This window comes from Lytechinus pictus, chromosome 8 (genome assembly GCF_037042905.1).
Source record: "Lytechinus pictus isolate F3 Inbred chromosome 8, Lp3.0, whole genome shotgun sequence".
Taxonomy (NCBI): domain Eukaryota; kingdom Metazoa; phylum Echinodermata; class Echinoidea; order Temnopleuroida; family Toxopneustidae; genus Lytechinus; species Lytechinus pictus.
In genome coordinates this window covers 30,624,774-30,648,778 of record NC_087252.1, presented here as the reverse complement: position 1 = coordinate 30,648,778, position 24,005 = coordinate 30,624,774, and the positions used below count along the sequence as shown (strand labels likewise).

At 36.9% G+C, this 24,005-nt stretch overlaps 1 protein-coding gene across 1 annotated transcript in view; it reads left to right on the top strand.

Moving 5' to 3' along the window:
- The window catches only part of LOC129266545 (transforming protein p54/c-ets-1-like), a 43,611-nt gene that overhangs the window by 4,324 nt on the left and 15,282 nt on the right, over positions 1 to 24,005 (top strand). The window contains exons 2-5 of the mRNA XM_064104202.1: positions 12,604 to 12,720; positions 13,267 to 13,467; positions 14,306 to 14,506; positions 21,280 to 21,576. Coding sequence (XP_063960272.1) covers positions 12,604 to 12,720; positions 13,267 to 13,467; positions 14,306 to 14,506; positions 21,280 to 21,576 — 816 coding nt within the window. The remainder of the gene's footprint in view (positions 1 to 12,603; positions 12,721 to 13,266; positions 13,468 to 14,305; positions 14,507 to 21,279; positions 21,577 to 24,005) is intronic.

Sequence of the window (24,005 nt, the reverse complement as noted above, 5' to 3'; positions counted from 1 at the left end):
GCACAAACAGATAACATTAAATTGGCCTATAATATCTATTGTTCTTTAGAAAGGGGGGGGGGGGTCTTTAAGTAGATTCCCAGTAATGACTTTACTCCTTTTTACAGCCTCTCTACTTTTAGTTCATGTTCTGTTCTCAGGAAAGTCATTTCAGCTTGCAAACTGCAAGAAAATATAGCAATGGAAAAACATTTGATGAATCTTCTATCTTTTTAAAATTGAATTGTAATTACATCTGCTTATAACAAACAAATTTGAATTGGGTCAAATTCATCAAAAATTCAAATTCCATTAGGGCAAAAGGGTTTTTCATTAGACCTTTCATGTATGTTGATGTACTTGCAAGTCTAGAGCACAAGATAGTAAAGTTTGGGGTCATTAAAAGGGGAATAAACCTGTATTTTTAGAGATAATCATTTGGGGTTACCCCAGGCCAAAGTTAAGTTCAAGGGTAGATTAAAAAACCATCTGTTTGTGGTGATGAAAAAAGGCTGGAATCTCTTGTAAATCTTCCTGATATAGACATATGAGTGAAGCATATCCCAGGCACCTGCTCAAGCACTTAAAATTTGTAAATATCTAAAAGCAAGTCTATCCTGGTCCAAAACATCCTCTTCGCGTAGAGTGACAATGATACTAGGGGTTAAATGTCATGTTTCTGGGTAGAATGTAGGCCTAAAATTTTGCTGAAAAAACCTTCAAATGAATTAATTAAGCTTTTATTTAATGTCTAGAGATATAATTCATGTTTCTGGGTAGAAGGTAGGCTGAAAATTGTACTGTAGACACCTTTATTTTAAAAGATACATTTCAGGTCTCGCAACATAATTCATTTTGGAATCTTGAGATATTACTGTGGTTACACATTATTCATGATAATAATGCCTCTAATTCTTACTATCTGGATGCGCATCAATTCTTTAGATTGGCATAAAATGTTCTAATAATCTGACCTAACATGTTTCATAAAGGCTAACACATATAGGATTGATTACTACTTATGTTAGCTCTGGATCTAGGACTTTTCGAAAGGGGTTCATTTTGTCCCCCCTCCCCCCAAAAAAAAGAAAAAAAAAAGAAAAAAAAAGAAAAGCGAAAAAAGAAATAAAATTATGACTCACACATGAATGGGGTTTCATCTCCAGAAAAACAAATGACAACCATAAAAAAATACAAATAAGTCATCACTCCCAAAGGAAGACATATTTGCTTCTTTTGATGCATTTTTTGGAGACACCTTCCCCCCCCCCTCAGTCTGTGCCCGATACTCGGTGTCCCTAGTATGATAAGGAGGCACCTCTTGCTTCACCAAAATTACTTAAAGTATGAGGAGAAGACTACCCTTCATTTAAATTTGAACCTTGAATTCAATGAGCTTTGTTTAGCTTTGAGTCATTCAACTTTCATTTGGCGAGTTATATTTTGTCATATTAAAATCAACCCATGATAGTTACACGTGCCCTATTCTTCCTCTTCACTGTCTGCATCCAAGACTACGAGTTGTCAGAAAGTTTTGGCTGGGCTCATGGTGAACCTGTAAAGTGTAGTCTACACATCCATACCCTGTAGCTTGTGTATACAGCATTGTGACATAATAGAAAATGCACCATGGACCTAGTGCTAGGCCCATGATCACACAGACCAAAGATCATCTACCATTTCATTCCCCAAGACAATTGTGGCCATGTCACTGAAAGGACTCGACTGATAATAGGACACGATAAGAGCTTTGTCTGTTAATGGTTTGAAAATAGAGTCAGGACAAAGAGACTACCAAACTTTGGTGAGGGTTAAGGCAGTGACGTGATTGGTTGGTTGTTTTGGCCTGATGTGGTCTGCATGTTAGAGGAGTGAGGGAATTTGATAAGTGTGCCGTGGAGAACTGGGTGGTGGTTCTATCTCAGCGGCACACCTGCTTCCGCCAAATCCTGTTTTTGTCAGCGTTGCCAAAGTCGGAGAGTGACAGAAAGAAGGGGAGAGTGAGAAGGAGAGGATGATGGGCTGGTGGAAAAAAGTAGGAAGTAATTTATCAGAAAATTGGGGGGGGGGGGTGGTGTTAGAAAATGTGGAAGAGGGTTTAATAACTGAGGAGGATTGAGTGATAGAGGGGAGGGGTAGGTTGGAAAGAAGAGATGAGGAAATATAATGCAAGAAAATTTGATTAATGGCATTCAGAGTCCTGAGAGAGCAGGTTAGGCTATAACCCTTCACTGATGATTACATGGGTCTGAATGCAAAGCCTATGATGACTTGTGTACAGAAGGCCTGCTCACTCATGCAGTTTCATACGTGCTAGACTTTGTATGAAGACCCACTTGTTGATAAAAGTTTCAATCAGGGTCTGTGCGTGCAGACTAGGTTTAGGCCTCATTGATACTAAATTATATCTTTTTTAATTAATTAATTGAGAGGTGTAATGCGTGTAAAAATAAGGTGGTTTGTGTATGGAAGTTCTCGTGAAAAAAAGCAACAGTGAGAAAGGTAGAGGAAAAGAGAGAAAGAGAAACATTGATAGAGAGAAACGGCAAATTTTGTGTGTGTGTGTGGGGGGGGGGGGGGGGGGTGGAAGAATGAAGCTCTGACCTTTTAATTCTAGGGTGTTTTGGAAAAGTTATGACTGGTTTGGGGAAAAAACAAAGTGATTAATATGAGCAGTTCATTCATAAAAAAATTGACCTTTACAGTTTCCCTTTACTTTCAGGCTGTGTGCCTAGTCTATATCTTTATTTTGTACTTATTATTTCATCCCATCTACAATACAGGCCAATGCCTACAAATTAATACATTTTTTTAAAATGTCATAAAATGCACATTGTCCATATTATTTACTTGCCTACATGTATGTTCTGTAGGGTAAAACGTAAATATCTCTGAACTGACTATTTTTCGCTTTATACATTTTAGGCCTCAAACTGTCCTGTAAGTTTTGTAGGTCACTTTCACTGGTTTCCCCGCAGTTTCCAGGTTTTTGGTGGGAACCTGGTTGAACTTTGACATTTCATTCCACTTTATTTCCTTTTAAAGCATCGTATTTTCAATATTCCATTTTCAAAACCTAGTGATAGACCTCGCACATAGATTGCGGAATATTTGATTCCGTATTCAAATGTGACGCTTTGCCGAGTGTTTATACCAAAGTATTTTTTTCCAAAAACGCTTTTATTTTGTTATAGTTGTTTGGTGTGAAAGTGGTGTAATTGCTGAGTCATTGAGTGGAAAGAAAATTAGCCTGTCTTTTCATATCTGATGTCAATCTACCAAGGATATTTGTCTTGCTTCAATCCTCATCAATCTAGTCAAGTCATTGTCATGGATAGAAACTGACATTTTAGGTGGTTTCAAACCGCCTCGAACATAAGAATCCCCGTTAAGTTACGAGAACTTTTTAAGGCTAAAAAATACCCATTCCTGCATTCACACCGCCCCGAAACATACCATTCGGGATAAATTCCTGAAGTTAGGAGCATACGCAGTATGGTCTGATAAGCAGGCAAGGCGCGAGATTCAAAACCACTAGCTCAGCAGCCACCCACGGCGCCCGCGCCCAACTACATGCTGGGCTAAAAGTTCCCGTAAATTGCTTTCACATTGCCAAAATACCTGCGACCTTGGAAAAATCCCCGCGAAAGTTCTCGTAATTTTGCCAAGTACCTACTATTTAGTGGGTATTATCTTTTGGGGATATTACGCTAATTTGCTTTCACATTACCAATATTACCTGGTATTTTCTGATGGGGTAAATTTCCCGATCAGAAAATACCTGGAACTGACGAACTTCGAGGCAGTCTAAAACCACCTATTTTGAGACATTGATGCTGGATTAAACTCGTCCAGCCCCCCTCCTCCCCCTCTCCCCCTCTCCCCCTGTCCATAGGCATGGGCCTATATTCTCAACATTCTTCAATTCAAAAAGAATATAATCTATTAATATGCAAATAATTGTCTGGCTTCAATCATCAATCTAGTCAAGTCATGGTAATGGATAGAAACTGACATTTTGAGACATTGATGCTGGATTATACTCTTCCAGCCCCCCTCTTCCCCATCTCCCCTTGTTCATAGGCATGTGCCTATATTCTCAACATTCATCAATTAAAAAAGAATATAATCTATTAATATGCAACTAATCATATTACATGTAGGTTTTAGTGTGTTGTATAATTATGGGGGAGGGATGAAAATTGTATAATAATTTCTCTGAATCTGATTTCCATATTCATATTGCAAAAGTGATCCTGACACTAGCCATTCATTATATTCTGCAGTATGAAATTAAGGTAAAAAAAGTGTTTGAACTTTTACCAAACATGTTTTGCGTGCTCGTTTGGAGGGGGAGGGGGTGGGTTGTAATGTTCCAAGGGCATGGTAGTGGTATGTTTATTCGTCTTTCTTCAAAAATTCGTTTTTTCCTGACTGAATGTGGAAAAATTAGTTTTTTTCTGACTGAATGTGGGACTTTTCCATGATGATATTGATATAAATTATTCATCATAGATTATCTGTATTAACAGAGCTTGTTTACAGAATTATACACATCTACATGTAGGTTACTCTCTGTGTAGCTATTGTGTTATGTACACGTACACCCGAAATGACGAATTGGATCCGTTTTGAATCAACAACTTTGATATAAATCATTGTGGTTTTTAGTGAACAAAGAGTTGGGAGTTATTAACTTGAGTCTTGAGCAACTGTAGGGTCAGACTAAAAAGGGAAATGATTGGCACATTGAATAGGCCACGTCCCAATTAGAAGATGGTGATTAATCAAAACGCGTCATTCACTAAACTGAGAATAAGGAGAGGATTTGAAGCATCCAAATTGGGCTATCTTCGATAGAGGAGTGTAAAATGGATTTATGATTTTTGGGCAAAAGTTGTTAAATTTGAACTTTACTCCTGTTTGAGAATGTGCTATATACAACACCCCCCCCTAAAAAAAAAATTGGAAACCTGAATTGTTATTATGACAATTTGCAATTTTGCATTGATAATAAATTTTACCACTGATGTTAGATTTTAGATTTTGTTATTATTTATGATTACAGTACAAAATTATTAAATGATAATGAAAAAATGTGTAGTATGCGCACACACACTTTCATTTATTTTCTACAACAAAGATTCAAAGTTAAAATGTACATTGTATTTGGATTTTCCAAGCCTTTATACAGGCACTGATGGAAGTACTTTGGAATGTTCTGAACAGGGGATTATTCCCTATGCAGAATTCATTCTCATGAAATGTTAAATCAACATTTGAAAAGTTGGGGAATGACAACCTTTTCCAAATTATCATACCTAACCTTACGTAAAGCCGAACCCAACATTATGAATATTGGTTAGAACCATTTAAGGTGTGAAATGCTCAACATTTTGAAAAGGTTATCGCTCCTCCGACATTTCAAATGTTTATTTAACATTTCATTTTCGAGATTGTACAATAGTGCTGAATTACAGTGCAAGGTGGAGGTGAGAAAATGGTTCTCCAGGGCCCCTTCTCTCAAAGAGTTATGATTGATCCAATCCATCGTAACTGATCCAATCAATAGTAACTTTATGGAAATCCATCTGTGTGGTGATTTTTTCTTCAGGAAATTTGCAAAATGTCATTTGAAACAAAGGAGAACACACCATAGTGTCAAGAAATCAACGAATTTACGGATATATATACATTCATATCTATTTTTTTAAAACAAACGTGCATTTTATATGTTGACTTTGCTGGCTTTCCATAGTTGCAACTCTTTGTAAGACGGACCCAAGGGTTGTACAAAGGAATGCCACATGTTGACTGACGAATTCGAAACACACACTCTTATTTGCTGATAATTGGTTCTAATGTGCTCGGAACATGAGAGATACCCCTCCAAAATCGCCAACGGCATAGAATTGATAGCCTTTACAAAGCTTTGAGAATATGTAGGGTGCGTATCATAGATTTTCTGAAAGCTTGATTCACAATTGAATCATAAAGTTCTATGAAAGTACAAACTGTGTTCAAGCAAGGTTTGAGTAACGCTGTTATTACTTATGTAAAACCCACATTAAAGGTCAATAAAGAGGCCGTTCTCATTACACTTTCTAGCTTACTAGTTTACTGGAAACCGATTCTGGAAATCAGTTTGGAAGATCGCTTTGCTAGCGTTCTCGCTTGATCACACGAAAGTGGTTTTCAAATTCACTTCACGTAAAGTGATCTTGTTGCTGTGGAAACGCTCTCAGTGGGGTGACACGTTTCGCGCAAAATTCGAGATCACAGCGTAGGCATTCTAGACCTGTCGGGTGGAATAGCGCGCTCAAAATATGCGAAGATCGCTTCCCGAAGAACGGTTGTGTCCTCACGCTAAAACCAGTTTGACGAGGCAAAGCGATCTTGAAAACTACATCGCAGGGTGGTTTTTCTGAACCAGTTTGGAAGATCGCTTTGACCGTTCTTACTACACGTTAAACTAGTTTCAACTAAACTAGTTTCAGTAAACTAGTTTAAGGAAGGTAGTGAGAACGGTGTCTAAGTGTGACCGAGGAAGTACCAGCCAACTTGGGATGTAGGGCTACTTTAAGTGCATAAGAAGAAGGCCTGTAGTATAAAGCATAATTTAGATACTCTGTTCAATAAATCTTTAGCAAACTTTATTTTGCCCTATTTCCTTTCAGAGCACAATTTGTTTTGTGTTTGCGATTTGCAAACCCTTTGTTTATACCATCCAAAATTACTTTAAAAATGCAACCATGGCTTGAACTCGAGGCATGTATCACAAATCTTGGCACTGATCACATATTAAACAAATTTCTATGATTAATTTCATCTACCACAGTCATGGTAGTGTACAATCAATGGTAAGAATTGATTATATGATCAATCAGAGCGTTTCTAAAGTACTAAAAGCTTGTTGGTTGAAGGCAGTATAGTTATAAATCGATCTCTTAACCTGAGCTGCTTTAGAAATCATTGTTTACGTCAACCCATCAATCTAGTTTTTGATAAGCGTGTTTTGTTGCAACTCTTTTCCGGATTGTGGTTAATATTTCATAGCCCTCTGGTTATAGTGACCTCTATTAATGGGTAAAGGTCTGCCCCCTTTCGGTCTCAATGAGCGCATGAATTACCCCCCCTCACCCCCTGAAATGAGGATTGAGGCCATCTTTTCTGGCATAAGTAAACCAAAAATCTTATTAGAAAAATGCATCCTAGTTAAAAAACTAAAAGAGGCAAACAAACTCATTATGGCCGGTTGCAATTCATAATTAGTGTACATGTAAACTGCTTCTATTTTCTTTAGCTCTACATTTTTGCATAAAGGCAGATGTTAAAGGCAAAGTACTTCGCCTGGACTTAAAATACACTATTTGATTTTGTGCACTTACAGTATATTAAGTCTTACAAATAACATGAATTATCATGAATAACCTATGGTTAAATCATACATATGATTATTCAATCATGCTTGAATGGATTTATTGATGTTTTTTGGGAAAATATGCAGATGTTAGAATTGTTGCATAAAACTAGTAAACCCATCTAAGAATAATCAAACATAATAAATAAAAATAAAACCCCAACAGAATATTTGGAGATTTTTAAAAGTTGGTGAACATCCTCATATTTTACCATTAAGCTTTAAATTTGACCTTTTCCTGACTGTCTGGATATGATAGGGACTTTCACACTGTTAATGATCTTTTACTTATCTTTATTTTCCACTCTCTATCTCCTTTTCTTGTGGTTAAAGATGCATTGTTCCACATGATAGCCCCTTACACTGAAATAAATGAACCAAGGAGACACATCAAAAGAAGAAATCGATAGTGTCCTCCTACTGGACAAGATAGAAATAATAGCATTTGTGCTTTAATTTATCTGGTTGCATGTACTGTGTAGTCTGTTAAATAGTATTTAGTTGTCAAGTAAAAGTTGTTGAACTTTGTAAAAATGGTTTAAAGTTTATTCTCTTTGCTTTAATATGGATTTATTCCCCACAGTATCTCCTCATTTTAATATACAGACACTATCCGGTCCCTTTTCTTCCTACACTTACTACTTCTAAACCAGTTTTTCCGGTTTTATTTTTTCTTTGATTGAGGAATGGGTCTGGATCCATAGACTAGGTATTTAACAAGCTTTGAAAGGGATTGGGAGTCACGGCTCATGATTTTGTGTTGCGAGCGTTAATCGCACAAAGGCCAGTGACCTGGAGTTCATTATGGTCAAAGGCGGAGTCCAGATGGAGCGGTTGCCATGGCGAAAGAGGAAGGTGTGGTTTATGGCGTCACTGAGCATAATATTGAATATCACAATACATCTACATCATACATGTGTCTTTTTCTGCAGTGTTTATTTGTAGTAGTGTTTGCCATTTTGTTATGAGCAATATTCAATAAGGCCTACAGTTATATACATACAGATTATAGCTGTGAATTCTAATGGCCCATTCCATTCTACATATAGTAGGCATGTATGCTCATCCCGTTAAGGTCTTATCATTCTCAGACCCCACCCCCTCGGCCCCACTAAAAAATAATAGCAAGTTAATGACTGTTTTATTGATTATTAAGTATTATCTTGTTAATCAATCGCTGTGATCATTATAATGTAAAATTATCTACTTCATTCCAAAACCTTTTCATTGGTTGATGAAACAGTTTTGGAAGGAAGATGCAATCAGGTGTCTTTTTTGTTTGTTTGAATGTTCATTTGTAGGTCTTGCTTGTAAGCCTACCTTGAACTTTCCAGATTTTCTGATCTCCAGAAATAGTGCAGAATGTAAAAAAAGGCCATTATGTGAAATGGGCCTACTTGAAAGATAGAGGATAAGCTAACGAATCAATGTTTAAAGTAAAATATATTCAGAAGATAATGAAGGAAGGGGGCCGTGTGGAATAAGCAGCTATCATGCTTATATTTTACCAAAAAATAAAGTTAACTTTTAATCACAGGATAGCCTACATGGTCTTTCCCTATTCAAGTTATTAAGTCAATGTACTTTCTTGTTTCTAAACTGCAGCTGTTTTGAATTACCTTTTCAAGAAACAGTTGTACATTTTCTGTGTTCACAATGCATGATCAACATCGGTACCTGGTTTCACAAAGTGTAACAACCGATCATGCAGTTGATGCTTTCAAGCGATTGCACATTTTGGTCAGTGCAATCGATCGTCCAAGTCGATTCTGCATTTGATTGTAATGTTTTGTGTAACAAGCCCCTGATGTGCTAATAAGATAGTATTATCCAAGGAGAGACATCCAACAGCTGTTTGACATGTTGGACAACTCATGAATGTGTTCATTCTGTTTTATTTGTTTTCTTATTAACTATAATATCGTTTCTCTCCCTCTCCCTTTCTTATCAAGTAAATCTTATGTTATATGATATCATGGCCCCCTATTACACGTGACTGCTATAGGCTTAGATGCAAAATCAGACTCAAATTACGAAGGATCCAAGTTCCTTTCACTTATCAACACATTTAATAAGATGCAAAAAACTGCACATAGAGATATCATGTATGCCTACATCAGTACATGTACATGAATGCGGCCAATAATTTACGAGAAAGTGCACAAAGGGAAATTCCCTACAAGTGAAGAGACTCTTTATAATATTTGGTAAGGAAAGCATCACATGGTTATCATCATATTGCAGTTTCTAGCATATTCCTTCTCCACACATCCTGCCTCTATTTTCTTGTATTTTCTTATTTGCCTTTTCACCTGTTAGTACCTACTTGTAGCTTTCTCTTTTTTTCTCTATTTCTGCCCTCTTCTGATCTGTTTCCTTCTGTTTTAGTTCTCTCCCCTTGCCCTCGTCCCTCTTTTCCTTTCCTCTCCTCTCCCCTTCCCCTCCCCTCTTTTCCTCTCACTCCCCCCTCTTTTTGCCCCCTCCCCTCCCATCAGTCCTCCCTCCCCTCCCCTCAGTCCTCCCTCCCCCTCCCCTCCCCTCTCTTTTCCTCTATTCCCTCCACCCTCTCTATTATAAATTCATAATTTCTTTACAGGTATTGCTATCTTCTCTTTTACCAAACTGCAAGACCCTATGCCCTTAATATAAATAAGTAAGCCCTTGTCATTAGCTTTAGAATGACTCAGTGAAGAGATGGTTATATTTTTGACCCATGCATTAATTAATATGTCCTTCTTATGCAAAAGCCTGAAGCATATGACGCTAGAGTGGTCATTATTACATGTAAACAACTTACAGACATATTCTATCAGGACTATTTTAATGACTCTGAATGTGTTTCTTACCTCATGGATAATTCCAGTATATAGATTTTTAAAAATGGCGAGGAAAATACAATTGGGGGATGTGGGGAGGGGGAGGGGGTAGGATGAATTTCTTTTACACAAAAGATCGATAAAAAAAAGTGTTTTTTTGCTCCTGTAGATTTCCGACTTAAAATCAATCACTAATATCATTGCTTGTATTTGCTGCCTGTAGGATCACAAAATATCTGCGAGAATATATTACTTATGATTCATAAGTGGAGGAGTTTTGTATCTTTGGTGTTAGTAGTTCATATTTACATAACTCTCCTAAGATATTTGCAAATATTGAATCAATTTGATAGCATTGAAGCAGGTAATTACACCAGATATAAGAAAATTAGAAAATGAATATTTGAATAATTTAATGTGTTTGCCTGCAATAAATAATAATTCACATTGCTATCTGAGTGGTTTATTGGCTTATCCATACTGTAATCATGGTAGGGTCCTTGCTGTAATGATTGTGGAATGTTGTGCAATTGACAGACAAGGCGGTGTTGCACCAGCCCGAGTTTGCTCAATCTCAAGGTTTTAGCCCGAGCAGCCCTCTTCGCGATTAATCTCTAGATTCTTGAGCTGGAAAATTTGTAGATAGTGCGCTATTTTGTCGTAAGTAGTGCGCGATTTTGCAAATAATCCTACGTTGACATAGGATTGCACTCTTAAAGGTATTGTTTAACTTTGTGAGCAGCCGATTAAAAAAATTCTCAAACCAAGATGAAACATGTGTACAAGTGCATGTATTAGAACTAATAAACACTGAAAACAACCATTATTGAGAATGAAAAGCTAAAACTACAAGGCAAACCCAGATTTTGTAAATAGGCGTCTTATAGACGCCTAAATAGTACACATAAGTGTATGGGATGAAATTAAGATGGTGTTTTCGGTCACTTTATATTTCAATTTTTGAAGCACTAAATAATTATTTTCGAATGCAATTTTTTCTGGGCTTCATTTTTGTAACATATTACAGACACAGGTGACAAGTGTGACCTTCTAGCTCAGATTTTTAAAAAGTCAAACCAATGTTAACCAATCACTTTAAGATTGATCCAGCGAACTATCACGATAATTACTTCTCCATTACAATTAATCTCAAGACTTTTGAGATCGGGATAATTTGCTGGATCAGAATTAGCGCGATTATTTGAAAACCTTGGCTAGTGCAGACGGCCCTACAGACTCGAGCATTGGGTGGCCCAACATTACCACTTGATAATGCCCCCAATATGCATCCCTTTTAGTAGAAAATCATGGTCAGAATTTCCTTAGAGTACATGTATGTGTCTCATATAATAATGACCATCAAAAGAATTTAGTTTCACAAAGAAAAAAGGACCCAGCAGAAAGAGTTTCTTATACATGTACTACCTTAGGAAAATGTGTCATTGTTTTATTTGGAAATATACACTACAGAGTAACTTGCTTTTGAAATAGCTATATCTCAGATATTGGGAGCTATGTGACTCCAATTTCTTTAGCATCATGTAGAGCATACAAACAAATATCCCAAACATAAAAAAAAAGAAATCTTAGAAAAATATCAGAGTTGCTTCCTTTTGTCGGCAATATTGCCCAAAGATGGACATAACCTTGTACTTTTGGTATGCTTTAATATACTTTGATTATTCCATGTGTGGCTGTCTTTGATTTTGCTTGTAAATGTATAATCAAATATTAATTCATTAGATTGTGCAACCGAAAGTATCTGAATTATTCAGTTTTTTTCTTGTAATATAAACATGTTCATCTTAATGAATTTAAAGTATAATAATGTACATTTCCTTATTTCAACTTCAGTTGCTTTTGCCTCAGCTATGTGAGCACTGATCGTCGGCATTTTCGTGAACTTTCAACTTGTCGTCATTTGCATTCTAAATCATGTTTTGGAAACTTTGATCAATATGTTTTTAATGTTTCATTTTCATACCCTTACATGAATATCTGTTGCTTTTCTGTCAAGCTTTTGAATATGAACTCCCCAATGAGTGAATTGAGAAAGGTTGTCATTAAAACTTCATTTACATGTATGTATCATCCAGTTTTATTAATGCAATGCTTCGGTCTTTATGTATCGAGTTATCTTTGTAAAACACATTAGCCTCTTGGCATTCAACTTTGATTATTTTTGTTTATACTCTTATTCTTATCTGTATTTATCTTTTTTTTCTAAATGCCCTTGCTTTCTAACCACACACTAGCTTTCTTTAATCATATCCTGGGATCAGAGAAGTAAACATATGTAAATATATTGTAACTACATGTACTTTAGCAAATCAAAGCATACATCATAGCTGATATTGCATTTTTTGTCTTAATTTTCTTTTTCTGCAGATCTTCACCCTGCCGTCCCCCCGCCTACGCCAGGCACCAACGCTCTGATGAACGCATGCCTAAGAGAAAGCTTTAGCAGTTTTAAGAAGGAACAAGAAAGGCTTGGAATTCCAAAAGGTACGTCTTTCCTCATCAATGGATGTTCTGTATAGTCCCGGAGAATTGCGAGTCAAGGATTTGTTGATATTATAAACTTTAGATTTTCTCGCTCTGTTTTTATGCCCCCCCCCTTATCTTGGACCAAGTGACAGTATGGTTGCCCTTTGTTGATCATATTCCAAAACAGCAGCATTGAACTTTATTTTTGAATGTGTTTCATGTGCTGATTCATATATGAAAACACTTCTTTGGGCAGTCTGTTGAGGAGTTGATATAATCAATATATTATGATTTTAATTAGTTAATATTATGTGTATTCAACATTGTGATGAATAAGAAGAATTGCTAGTGTATCGTCAAAGTGTAAATCTTTCCAGTACAACTGTTTGACACTTACATGACACCTGCTTTGCCAGTGTTAAAAACTTAATCTATCAATCTTTGCAACTGTGATAGTAAAATTACATGTATATTGTCTTTTGTTCAGAGAATAATACTGCTATCAATATTGTTTTAATTAAAAAGTTACATTTTGTTTATTTTTGTCTCTTTGTCATTTTAAAGACCCTTCAAAATGGTCAGAATGTCAAGTGGTTGCATGGGTTCTCTGGGCCATAAAGGAGTTCAGTCTGGAAGGCGTGTCGGTTAGCAACTTCCGAATCATCGGCCGCGACCTTTGCACCCTCCCGAAGGCAGACTTCCTTAGCAGGGCGCCCCCTTTCATGGGCGACATCCTCTGGGAGCACATCGATATGCTTCGAAAAGGTGAGGGTCTCGGGAGGGCTTGTTTCGATTGGGAGGGACCGTGGGTTGTGTTTTGGTCTAGGGTAGTCTCTATATATATCTGTGTCTGTTCTGTCTAGCCAATTGGATGTTGGTCTATGTCATTGACTGGCCATTGGTGGCTTTTGTTGATCTTTTGTCCCGTTTCCCCTCTTATCTCCTCTTCTCATCCTCCCTTCCTTTTGTCATTCTTCTCTTCCTGTAGCTGTCTGCAATTTGTGTCTCAATTCCTTTTCTTTTATATACAGTCATCTGTATTCTGTTGCCAAATGATATTTCATTCTAGTTACAGTTCGAACTTGTTTAGAGACTGTTTCCACAACTGTCATTTATCTTTTATTCCATCTTTGTTATTGCATGTACCATAAAGGTTGTATGATCGATCCTATGTTCTAACACTTAATATTCAGCAGGCACATAACCCATATTTACAATTAAAATCAGTATTTTAAAAATATTTCTTGAATTTTGACATAGATTTAGAACACAACTTTTGGGTGTTGTGGGGGATTGTGTGTGTGTGAGTGAGTGTGAGAGTTTTTACCAACGTATTCCAATCAGATATGATTATTTACGTCTGGGGCCGACCTTTAACGTCACTATCTGAAAGACGGGACCAGGGCTGGTACCTCGGACCCCCGCATCAATTTGTAAATTATTCCACATGAAGCTTCGATTACAGGCGCGCACCACAAATCCCAGTGCATTTCTTGTAGTCTAATGTTCAGACCGCTATGAAATTTTCAAGAGATTCGAAGCCGCGGAGCTGATACTCCTGTATCAATGAGATCACAACTTTTATTTCCCAATGTTACTTCAGAATGCGATCCCTCCAACATTCCAGCACAGTCCTCATCCTCCACAGCCTCCACCACCTCCTCGTCGGCGTCCACGCCCATTTCAGCTACCACGACAACCACCACAACGCCCTCGACTCAGTCAATCAAACTGGAAAGCGCCAGCTCTGGGTATCTTAACGCAACATCATGTATTCCCAGATTAGATGACTTTCTAGCACAAGGTAAGGATCACATTGGAGTGTTGCATTTCTATTTTCTTTCTTTGCATGTATCTACCGGTATTCTGAAGTTAGGTTTAACTAAGACCACAGGCTGACTCTGTGCTAAAATTATGGAAAGCCAAAAATGTCAAAACCTTCCTTGCATTGTATGTTTCTTATGTTAACTGGGTTTTTTCTGACCTGTGAGTTTTGAAGAAACTATAGCCAATAGCCCTGACACAGCTATCTTATTTATCCTTTAGAAATTGTTAAGAAATGATTTCCGAGAAAAATGAGCTGATTCATTGAAATTCCACTGTTAGAGATTTATGCCACTATTGGCTATCCATAGTTAAACCACTACTGTAAACCAGAGTTTGAATTAAACCCGACTTCAGAATATGGGCCATCGTAAGTGTTAAGTGGAAATTAGAGAACGATGCTGTAATTTTGAGTTTGTAACAAAGCTGAAAGTTTTCCAAGGTTTATTATTAATAAACATTCATTCATGGAAACAGGACTGATCCTCACACGAAATGAATTTATTTAAATACTTGGTGTACCTAGGTTTGAGAAAGCATTCCTGAAAAATTCTAAATTTTGAAAGCGTTGAAAGTATTTTATGTAGCCATTGGGGATAGAATAATATGAAAATGGATAACATCGGACTACAGTTTGGACATGGATGTTTTGCAGGAAACAACAAGTTCAAGTTCTAGATAGATATATCTAGATAGATTATAGATAGATAGGTCTAGATAGATTATTCAAGGTTTTCAAATCAAAGATTTATTTGAAACTTATGAGTGAATTTCATGAAAAGTATAATTTTCTTTTGTATCTTTCCATGCATGTGCGTGTATTTTGTCCTTTGAGAGCAAGAAGGATATTACTGGAAACACAACCTTTTTGCTCTCAACTGACGATACCCTATACAGACGATGGTGAGATTACCAAGTCTACTCATCTCCCCATGTCAATAACATCAATATGTAATGACATACTTTGCTTCTGAAATGTAGGCGATAGCGTTTCTTTGCAACTAAAAAGACATCTTAATTAGCTCTTCCTGTCTTGTCAAAGTCAAACCCGTATCAAACCATTCTTGTGTTACTCGGAAAGCATTAACTTCTTACTGAGTGGGGGAGAACTTAGGCAAGTATCGCAAGATTTTGTTCAGGGTTTTTGCAGATAGTGAGTTTTCCTTTTCAAACATTTTTGTTTAGTTTGTTCTGATATCAATCGAGTAATTTGTTTTCATGTATTTAAGAATGATTTAAAATGTAGATACAATCAATTCAAAGTCTTGGCTTTATTTGTCACACTCGGTACTTTGGATCTCCAGAGCATATCAGCAACAGAGAATATGGGTTAATCGGAAGATTGTTGATTCTCATATTTAAAAAAGGGCAAACAATGGACATTTATTAATTACTAAACGTGAGAACAAAAATAATTTTCATGTGTTTATTCTATGGCTGAACATTATAAGAATGTTTGGGTTTCAATAGTCATTCGAAGCCAAACCTATTCTACAAAATGTTAACATTCTGATTGAAATGCCTGTTTGGTTTGTATTTAAGTGTTTATATAATATAAAGTGGTTAGAAACCGAGAGGGAGAGAGATCAAGTTTTTTTTTTTTTAGCTATTGAATGTGCATACAGAAGTATTGATCAACAGATATTGAATTATAAAACAAATTCAGTTGTCCAATTCTTAACGTTGATCATGACAAATCTCGAAATAAGTGCCTGTTTGATTTATTGGCACTGCCTTCTAATCTTTGACCTTGACTGCATGTATGTGACAATCTTATTAAAGTAGCTGAACTACCATTTACTTTGAAATGGTGTAGTATATGCAGTATGTGTGTGTTTGGATGGGGGGGGGGGGGGGAGAGAGAAGGGGGAGGGGGGTTAATGGAGCTTTGTACCTGTTACTTCCTTGATCAAAGATTATCCTCTTATTTGATTTTCATGGAGAAGCTTGAGGAAATAAAACGTAGTTAATCATAATTAGGTGGTCTGTCTATGACAGATCACCTCTTATGTTTGTCCGAATTTTCTTTCTTTATTTATTTATTTCTTATTTTTATTTCCTCCATTTCTTGTGGACAGCAAATCTCAGAAAGTTCATATTCAATAATCATCAAAATATCACCACATATCAACATCAATAAGACCTCAATTCTGCAAGAATCTTAATGTCATGACGTCATCATGACGTCATCTAGACGCCATTTTGTAAAATCACATTATCAATCATATCTCCATTATCAATTATCAAAAATAAATCAAATTCACATGACATAAACTTCAGATCAAGGGTCATCAGGTCATGTCATCAAAGTTCACCTGAAGGTCACGACGCGCGCATACGCGCGCGTCAAAATTTTAAAATGCTAAAAATCACTTTTTGACCAAAACAGAGTACGTTTTAGGTCATTTTAAGCATTTCAAAAAATTGCGCGCGCAAACGTATGCGCGCGCGTTTCCGCGCGTAACGCCTTGAATGCAACTCAGAAACACCGTTTTTTTTATTTCATTGCATTGATCATATAATTTTGAGCAATTTGATACCTTGATCAACCTTCTACGACCATTAATAAGGAAATTAACACCCGTTAAAGTTTCCAGCACGTGTGCGCGCGAGCTCTCACTATAGGCCATATATGGGCAAAAACATGCCTATAGAAAATCCGCTGTAGCTCTTCAGAACGCATGGGGACCCCCAATTTTTTTTTCATATTTTGATAGAGTATGAACTAGAGATATAATTTCATGTCTCATTTGACCCTCAATTATATTATGACGTCATCAAAATGGCGTCGGAATTCAAAAAATCCATTTTGCCTATTATGACGTCATTATAATTATGCAAATCTTGCTCTAACTCCGTGAATATTGGTCAATTTTCACCCAATTTTTGATATGTTGTAGCTTAGTTCTTACTCTTTCTGAGTTATTGCCTTTATTTTTCATTTTGATAGACAAATCATCCTCAAAAATTGCAAATAATAATGGCATGTCATTTTTACTCATTTTGCGTGTAATCTCTATGGGACATGACTTTTTCTCAAAACTAGATTCTACATTCTTCTATTTCGTAAGCCATATCTCCAATTTTTGTTGCTAGTTATCCCTGAGCTTTTAGTATGTTGTAGCTGAGATTCTAAGCTTTCGGTTGCGTTTCCTTCATTTTCCGATCAGATGTCGGGATCATGCCCGTAATTCACTTGCAAGATTGGATTTGAGATTCTGGTGTTTTGCTTACGTGTTAAGTCTATGGGAAATATTCTAGCTCAATCGGTTAGGCGTCAGACTTACTTCTCATTCCATCATGCAGGCAGGGGTTCGAGTCCGCGGGTGAACATGATTTTTTTTTTTTTTTTTTTTTTTTTAGCTATCTTGCCCACGATCAATTATAAGAATTCTAACAAATAATAGCTAAAATATTGCAAAATAAAACAGATTATAATTACTTTTTTATATCATATCTATTTATCTGTCTGTCTATCTACCTACATGACATATCTATCTCTCTGTCTAATATATATCTTTCTGTTTGAATACGTCCCTCTCTCTCTATCTATCCATATGTCTGTCTGTCTATCTACCTACATTGTATATCTATCTGTCTGTTTATCTCTCTCTCTCTCTCTCTGTCTAATATATATGTATCTATCTGTTTAGATATGTCTATCTATCTATCCATCCATCTGCCTGTCTCTATCTATCTATCTATCTATATATCTATCTATCTATCTGTCTGTCTGTCTCTCTATCTATCTATCTGTCTATCTATCTATCTATCTATCTATATGTCTGTCTCTCTATTCATCTATATGTCTGTCTCTCTATCTATCTCTGTCTCGATCTCTATCAATCTATATGTCTGTCTCTGTATCTATCTATATGTCTATCTATCTATCTATCTATCTATCTGTCTATCTATATATCTATCTATATGTCTGTCTCTCTATCTATCTATATTTCTGTCTCTCTGTCTATCTATATGTTTGTCTATCTATATGTCTGTCTATCTATCCATGAAGCTATCACGAGAAGGAGAACCATCTTCCAATTTCTCTCTTAATCCTTTGTTATCGCTTCCTTCGGGCGAAGGAACGATATCTAACATCAATTGGCGAGCCGCCAGGCGAAAGTTAGAGCCCGCTTACATAACGCGATAGGACCACGCAGCATGAAGCTATTACGAGATAGCTCGTAATAGCTTCATGATATGTCTGTCTCTCTATCTATATATATGTCTGTCTATCTATCTGTCTATCTATCTGTCTGTCTGTCTCTCTTTCTATCTATATGTTTATATATGTTTTATTAATATAACCACCAATCATCTCTCTATCTATCTATATATCTATATATCTATCAATCTATCTCTCTATCTATAAGTCTGTCTCTCTATCTATCTATATGTCTGTCTCTCTATCTATATGTCTGTCTCTCTATATCTATCTTTATATGTCTATGTTTTATTAATATAACCACCTATAATTTATCTCTCCATCCATCACTCCATCCATCTAATATAATTATCTTTCTTGTATGTATCTGTTTGATTATGTAAATCTGTTTGTCTATCTATTTTTCAATCTAATATCTGTTTAAATATTTTTTTCCTGTTTATCTATCTATACGACAGACCACCTAATTCGTCCGCATGACGAATTAAAATCTAGTTAATCTTGAGCTTCTGCTTCTGGTGCAGTTGTTTGGCTATAAAGCTTAATCCTAAAGTTGTTATAAATGGACAGTAAGACACTTGACTAATGATATACTTTTTTGTCCCTTTTTTCTATAAAGCTATGTTTTAAAACCATTGTAGGCAAAGCTATTAAGCACCAGAAACTTCAAAAACCATACAGTCTCCCCAAATTATTTATATATATATATATCAACAATATTTTGGGAGACTGTATGGTTTTTAAAGTTTTACGAAAGTGAGTTGTTTGTTTTTTTCCTCGTTTTCATGAGTTCAATGGTCACAATTTTTTTTTAATTTGTGGTCACCAGCTTGTTTCAAGAACCCGGCAGGAAGGCAGAAGAAAACAAAATATTCATTCGGAAAGCCAAACAGAGCAGTCTGTTTTTGTTACGCGAATAGGAGTTGTATTTCCCTTCTGGTAAACACCCACCAAAGTTGAAGCCAATACCAGTGACTGGCAAGAGGAAGTGCAGTTCCTGGACGTCAAATTGTTCCAGTAAACATTTAGAAAAGAGGGCAATGGTAAAAAATATAGACCTGTCGAGTTTGGGGATGTTGAACAGGAAAGAGTGGGTACGGGTGATAGTAGGATTAATTTCACCTAAAGATCATTTTATCTGTCTGTGGATTGGCGCTCAGCCCTCTTTTCCTTAGTTTTACCACGAAAGACGAGGAACTACATTACAAAATAGAATTAGATTGATGGGTAAAACAATAGGTGTTTTGTGTGTGTGTGTGTGTGTGGTTACTTTTTTTCTAACTTATCTCAGTAGTGGTGTGCTTGTGATGTGTTGGTTTGGATTACCCCAGATCTAAGCTTCTATCTTTCCATTGCCATGGTCTTTGGTTTTACATCTAGCATATCGGTCTGACGCAGAGGATCTGTGGTAGTTCATCCTGTTCCAGTAGGAGTTCGATCAAAACTTCATGCCAGTTTATTCAGTGGCGTTTGTGTGTGTGCACTCGGAAGATAATTCCATTTTTCTGCTGTGATATTATGAAATACCCGATACTGCATCGATTGTCGATTATAAAGTGAATGGTTGGACATCTAGGCTGACCTTGGTGAAGCGTCTTCTGCGATACTACGCAATACCGTGTTGATTGTCAGAGTGGATGGTTTGGATATTGAGATTAACCTCTTCTGCATGGTGTATCTATCTCCTGAATCTTGCAACATCGTCCTGCCACACCTTTTAGATTTCTTTCCCACACTGCTTGAAACTTTCTTGCCGAAACATTCCTCTTCAGTGAGAGTTGTTAGACAGGCAAGGGTCATTGGTAATTACTCCCGATGTCTCTTCCGTTTCCCCATCAAATACCAAGGATGCATCCTGCTCAGGGATACTACAGTACATGTAGGTTATTCTCATGTTTTTAGCTAAAGGAAGTCCACATCCTCTGTTTTTTGGCTTCATCTTTATATTTGATCCGATACAGGTCTAAACCAATCAAATCATCTTAACTTGGGTGTGTGTTCTTAGAATTAATTTGTCTGATTTTGTTGTTTTTAAGAAGATAATGAATATTAGTGGGAGTATTTCTTGTGGAACTGTGCATTGATATGGTTTCATTTCTACCACGGCTTGCAGCTAAATGCTAATAGTACATGTATCTCACGCAGTCAGTTTGTCTACATGTAGCAAGACTGGTGTAATCTCTCCTTTCATTCATTTTATTATTGATCTAATCCCACCTTGTTGTTTCCACAAATCAGTCACCAGATTTTTTAATGCTGCTCTTTTGGAAGGGGCTTGCTGTCTCACCCGATTGATAGTTATTTATGCAACAGAAGTGCAAAATAGCAAGTGAAAGTGGAAGTGGATAGCTTCTTTGAAGGACATTCTTGGTGCTTTGAATACTTGAAGACACCATTGCCCATTGCAGCTGTTCTTTCAAGTGCAAGTTGAAGCGACTGTTCCATGTACAACATCAATTCAGAAGACATCTTATGTAGAGAAAACGATAATCTTCTGAATCCAAAGCGTTTTGAAGCCTCATCTCAATTCCCAACTTTGTTGTTACAATTGAAGACACCATATACCACTTGTTTCCTTATGCCAGGTTTCTCTGTAGATCAACCCCAAGCCGTCCCCGTCTCCGCACCCCAGTGCACCGGCTTCAGCGACGGAATGTACCAGGTGTCCGAATCTCTCCAGACCCTGAATGAATTCAACGCGGAAGACATCCTCAACATCAAGCAAGAGGACACAGGTAGCAGTTCCGACTACTACAGCCTAGAATCCTCGCCGAACTCGAACCAGCATTTCTTGGAGACGCCGACACCGGAAATCTACAATAACCCTCATATCTACGATCCCCCAATGCCATACTTTAACAACGGACACAGTACATTCAAAGGTAGGTCTTGCATCTCGTTAACCCTCTTAATGTCAAGGGTGCCGGCTTAATTACACATCCCACAGGGCTGCCAGGCTTCTAGCATGCTTTAATAGAGCTATGTTCTTTTCATTCATGGAGGAACATCACAAATGAGTGCATGATGTATTGACATGCTTCTTGAATTAAAAAAGTTATTATTTTGAATTGCATGAAGTTGAACTGAACTGTAATTTTAGAATTAGTTTCCATGGCTGCTAGTGGTGTTGGAACGAAATCCAGAGCTCTTGTTGTCCATCTGGAATCTGAATTTTCCAATCTGCTGTTGCCTGATTTATCCAATATCCCAGCCGTATTTGTTCCAATATAATTTTAAAGTAACCATGGGCCCCCAAGGAGAATGAATAGTACAGGGGAAGTACATGAATGTTGAAAGAAAGTTTCCAATCTTAATCAGGTATAATCAAACAGTCATGGAAATGTGCTTAGGTTTCATTTGAATTGTCAGTTAAAAAGATCTATGAAGTATGGTTGTTATCTTTAAATTACAAAAGGCTCAGTGAACCCTGTTGGCCTTACTTTTTTCTTCAGTTCCATCAGGGGTTATTATTCTAGAAAAAAATTAAAACAATAAAAAAAAAGAATACGTGTTCTGTTTATCCCAACCATCACTTTTCTACAAATGTGTATCTTAGTCTGAAAAAGACTAGATATGAAAACAAATTCTGTTTTGTAAAGCTAGTTCTGTTATTTTCATGACTTCGACAGAAAGGCGCGGGGGGGGGGGGGGCATGGACCTATCCACGGAGGATTATTCTTTTGCTGCTGGGGGTGCTGAGCATTGTCACAGCACCCCCAGTAACAATAGATAATCCTCCGTGGATAGGTCCATGGGGGGGGGGGGGGGCAAGGTATACAAATGACAAGTTCAATAGCAGTGTCAATTTCATTCATTCAGCTAAAAGTCCTGCCCTTATTAGGAATTTTTTATTTTCATGTATTTGCATAGAGCGGTGGAGTTGAGTTAACCTGTTGAAAACTGAATTCCATTATTCCCATAGTCTTTGAACAGGGCCCACCTGGTTCTGGTAGGCTACTGGTTAAGACCACGGTTTTTGGCTGTAGTGATCACTGACACTGTGGGTGTGTGTCATCTCTTGTTTATTGGACACGGCTTTACTCCATGGTCCAGAGTTCACCCTGAAAATCCCCCCGAAATTAGAACCCAAATCCATTCCACCAAACTGCAATAGCCATGCTAAGCCCTGACACGGCTATAAATAGTGCGCCATCAACAGACTTCCATTCCTTAATTAACGAGTTCCTTTCGTGGGTAAACCTGAAGAGGAAAGCTCCACGAAAGCAGCGAAAACAAGCCGAGAGAAGGTCGGAGTTATGCTAAATCCGTGCCCGTCGTAATGGTTTTCAAAGCGATCTTGAGGGCTTAGTCGTTCGTGAACTCGACAGAAAGGCTAGGAAGGGGGAAAACAAGGGTTAAGTGATGAGTTAGTGATGTCAATTTCATTCATTCAGCTACAAGTCCTGCCCTTATATGGAAGTTGAGAAGGAAGTGACGTGCAAGGCGTTTGCTGTGCCAGGCTTCCTGTCGATCGGTTTCCCTTTTCCTGCTTTCATTTTTATCTAATATTGAATTCTCATGCTTGTAATGACAGACTGCCTGCAGCTATGTACAATTTCCATTACAATCGGTGCATGGGAAGAGCTAGCCACTCCTGCGAAGTGCCAGTGAAATGTGTCTTAGGATGTGTAATGGCAATGGGACGGTTGTGTGTTGTGAGGGATATCTTCCGGAAGCTACTTCCACACATGATCAATGAAATCCTGCTTTAGTATACATGTATATATCACATGACAAAACACATTCATAATATGGATTTTACTTCAGAGAAAATTGCATTGTGGGGGAAACATCCATAGCCAATTGAAGCATATTTAAAGATTTTAATAACCCAAGTTTTAAAGGGAAGTTCACCCTGACAAAAAGTTTATTGTAAAAATAGTAGAAAAAATTATAAAAATACTGCTGAAGGTTTGAGAAAAATTCATCAAAGAATTAAAAAGTTATTAGAATTCCTACATAGCGAATGGTAAAAAATCAATGAAATGTAATTTTCTCAGAAAATTGAAAATGGTTTTCACTGTACCTTTTGTATATCAATAGACAAATCATTTTACACCCAATCATGAATAGAAAACAAAATTAAGTCATCAGGAACCATACAAAATTTGAAATTCATGCATTTTATATTACATAACATATGGGGCAGCTGCTCGTTTATGACGTCACAAATACAAAACTTTGAACTCTAATAACTTTCTTAATCTTTAACGGATATTCCTCTAACCTTCACCAATATATATTATTATTATTTTTTTGCTATTTTTACAACAAAGTCTTCTTCAGGGTGAACTTCCCCTTTAAAGCAAAC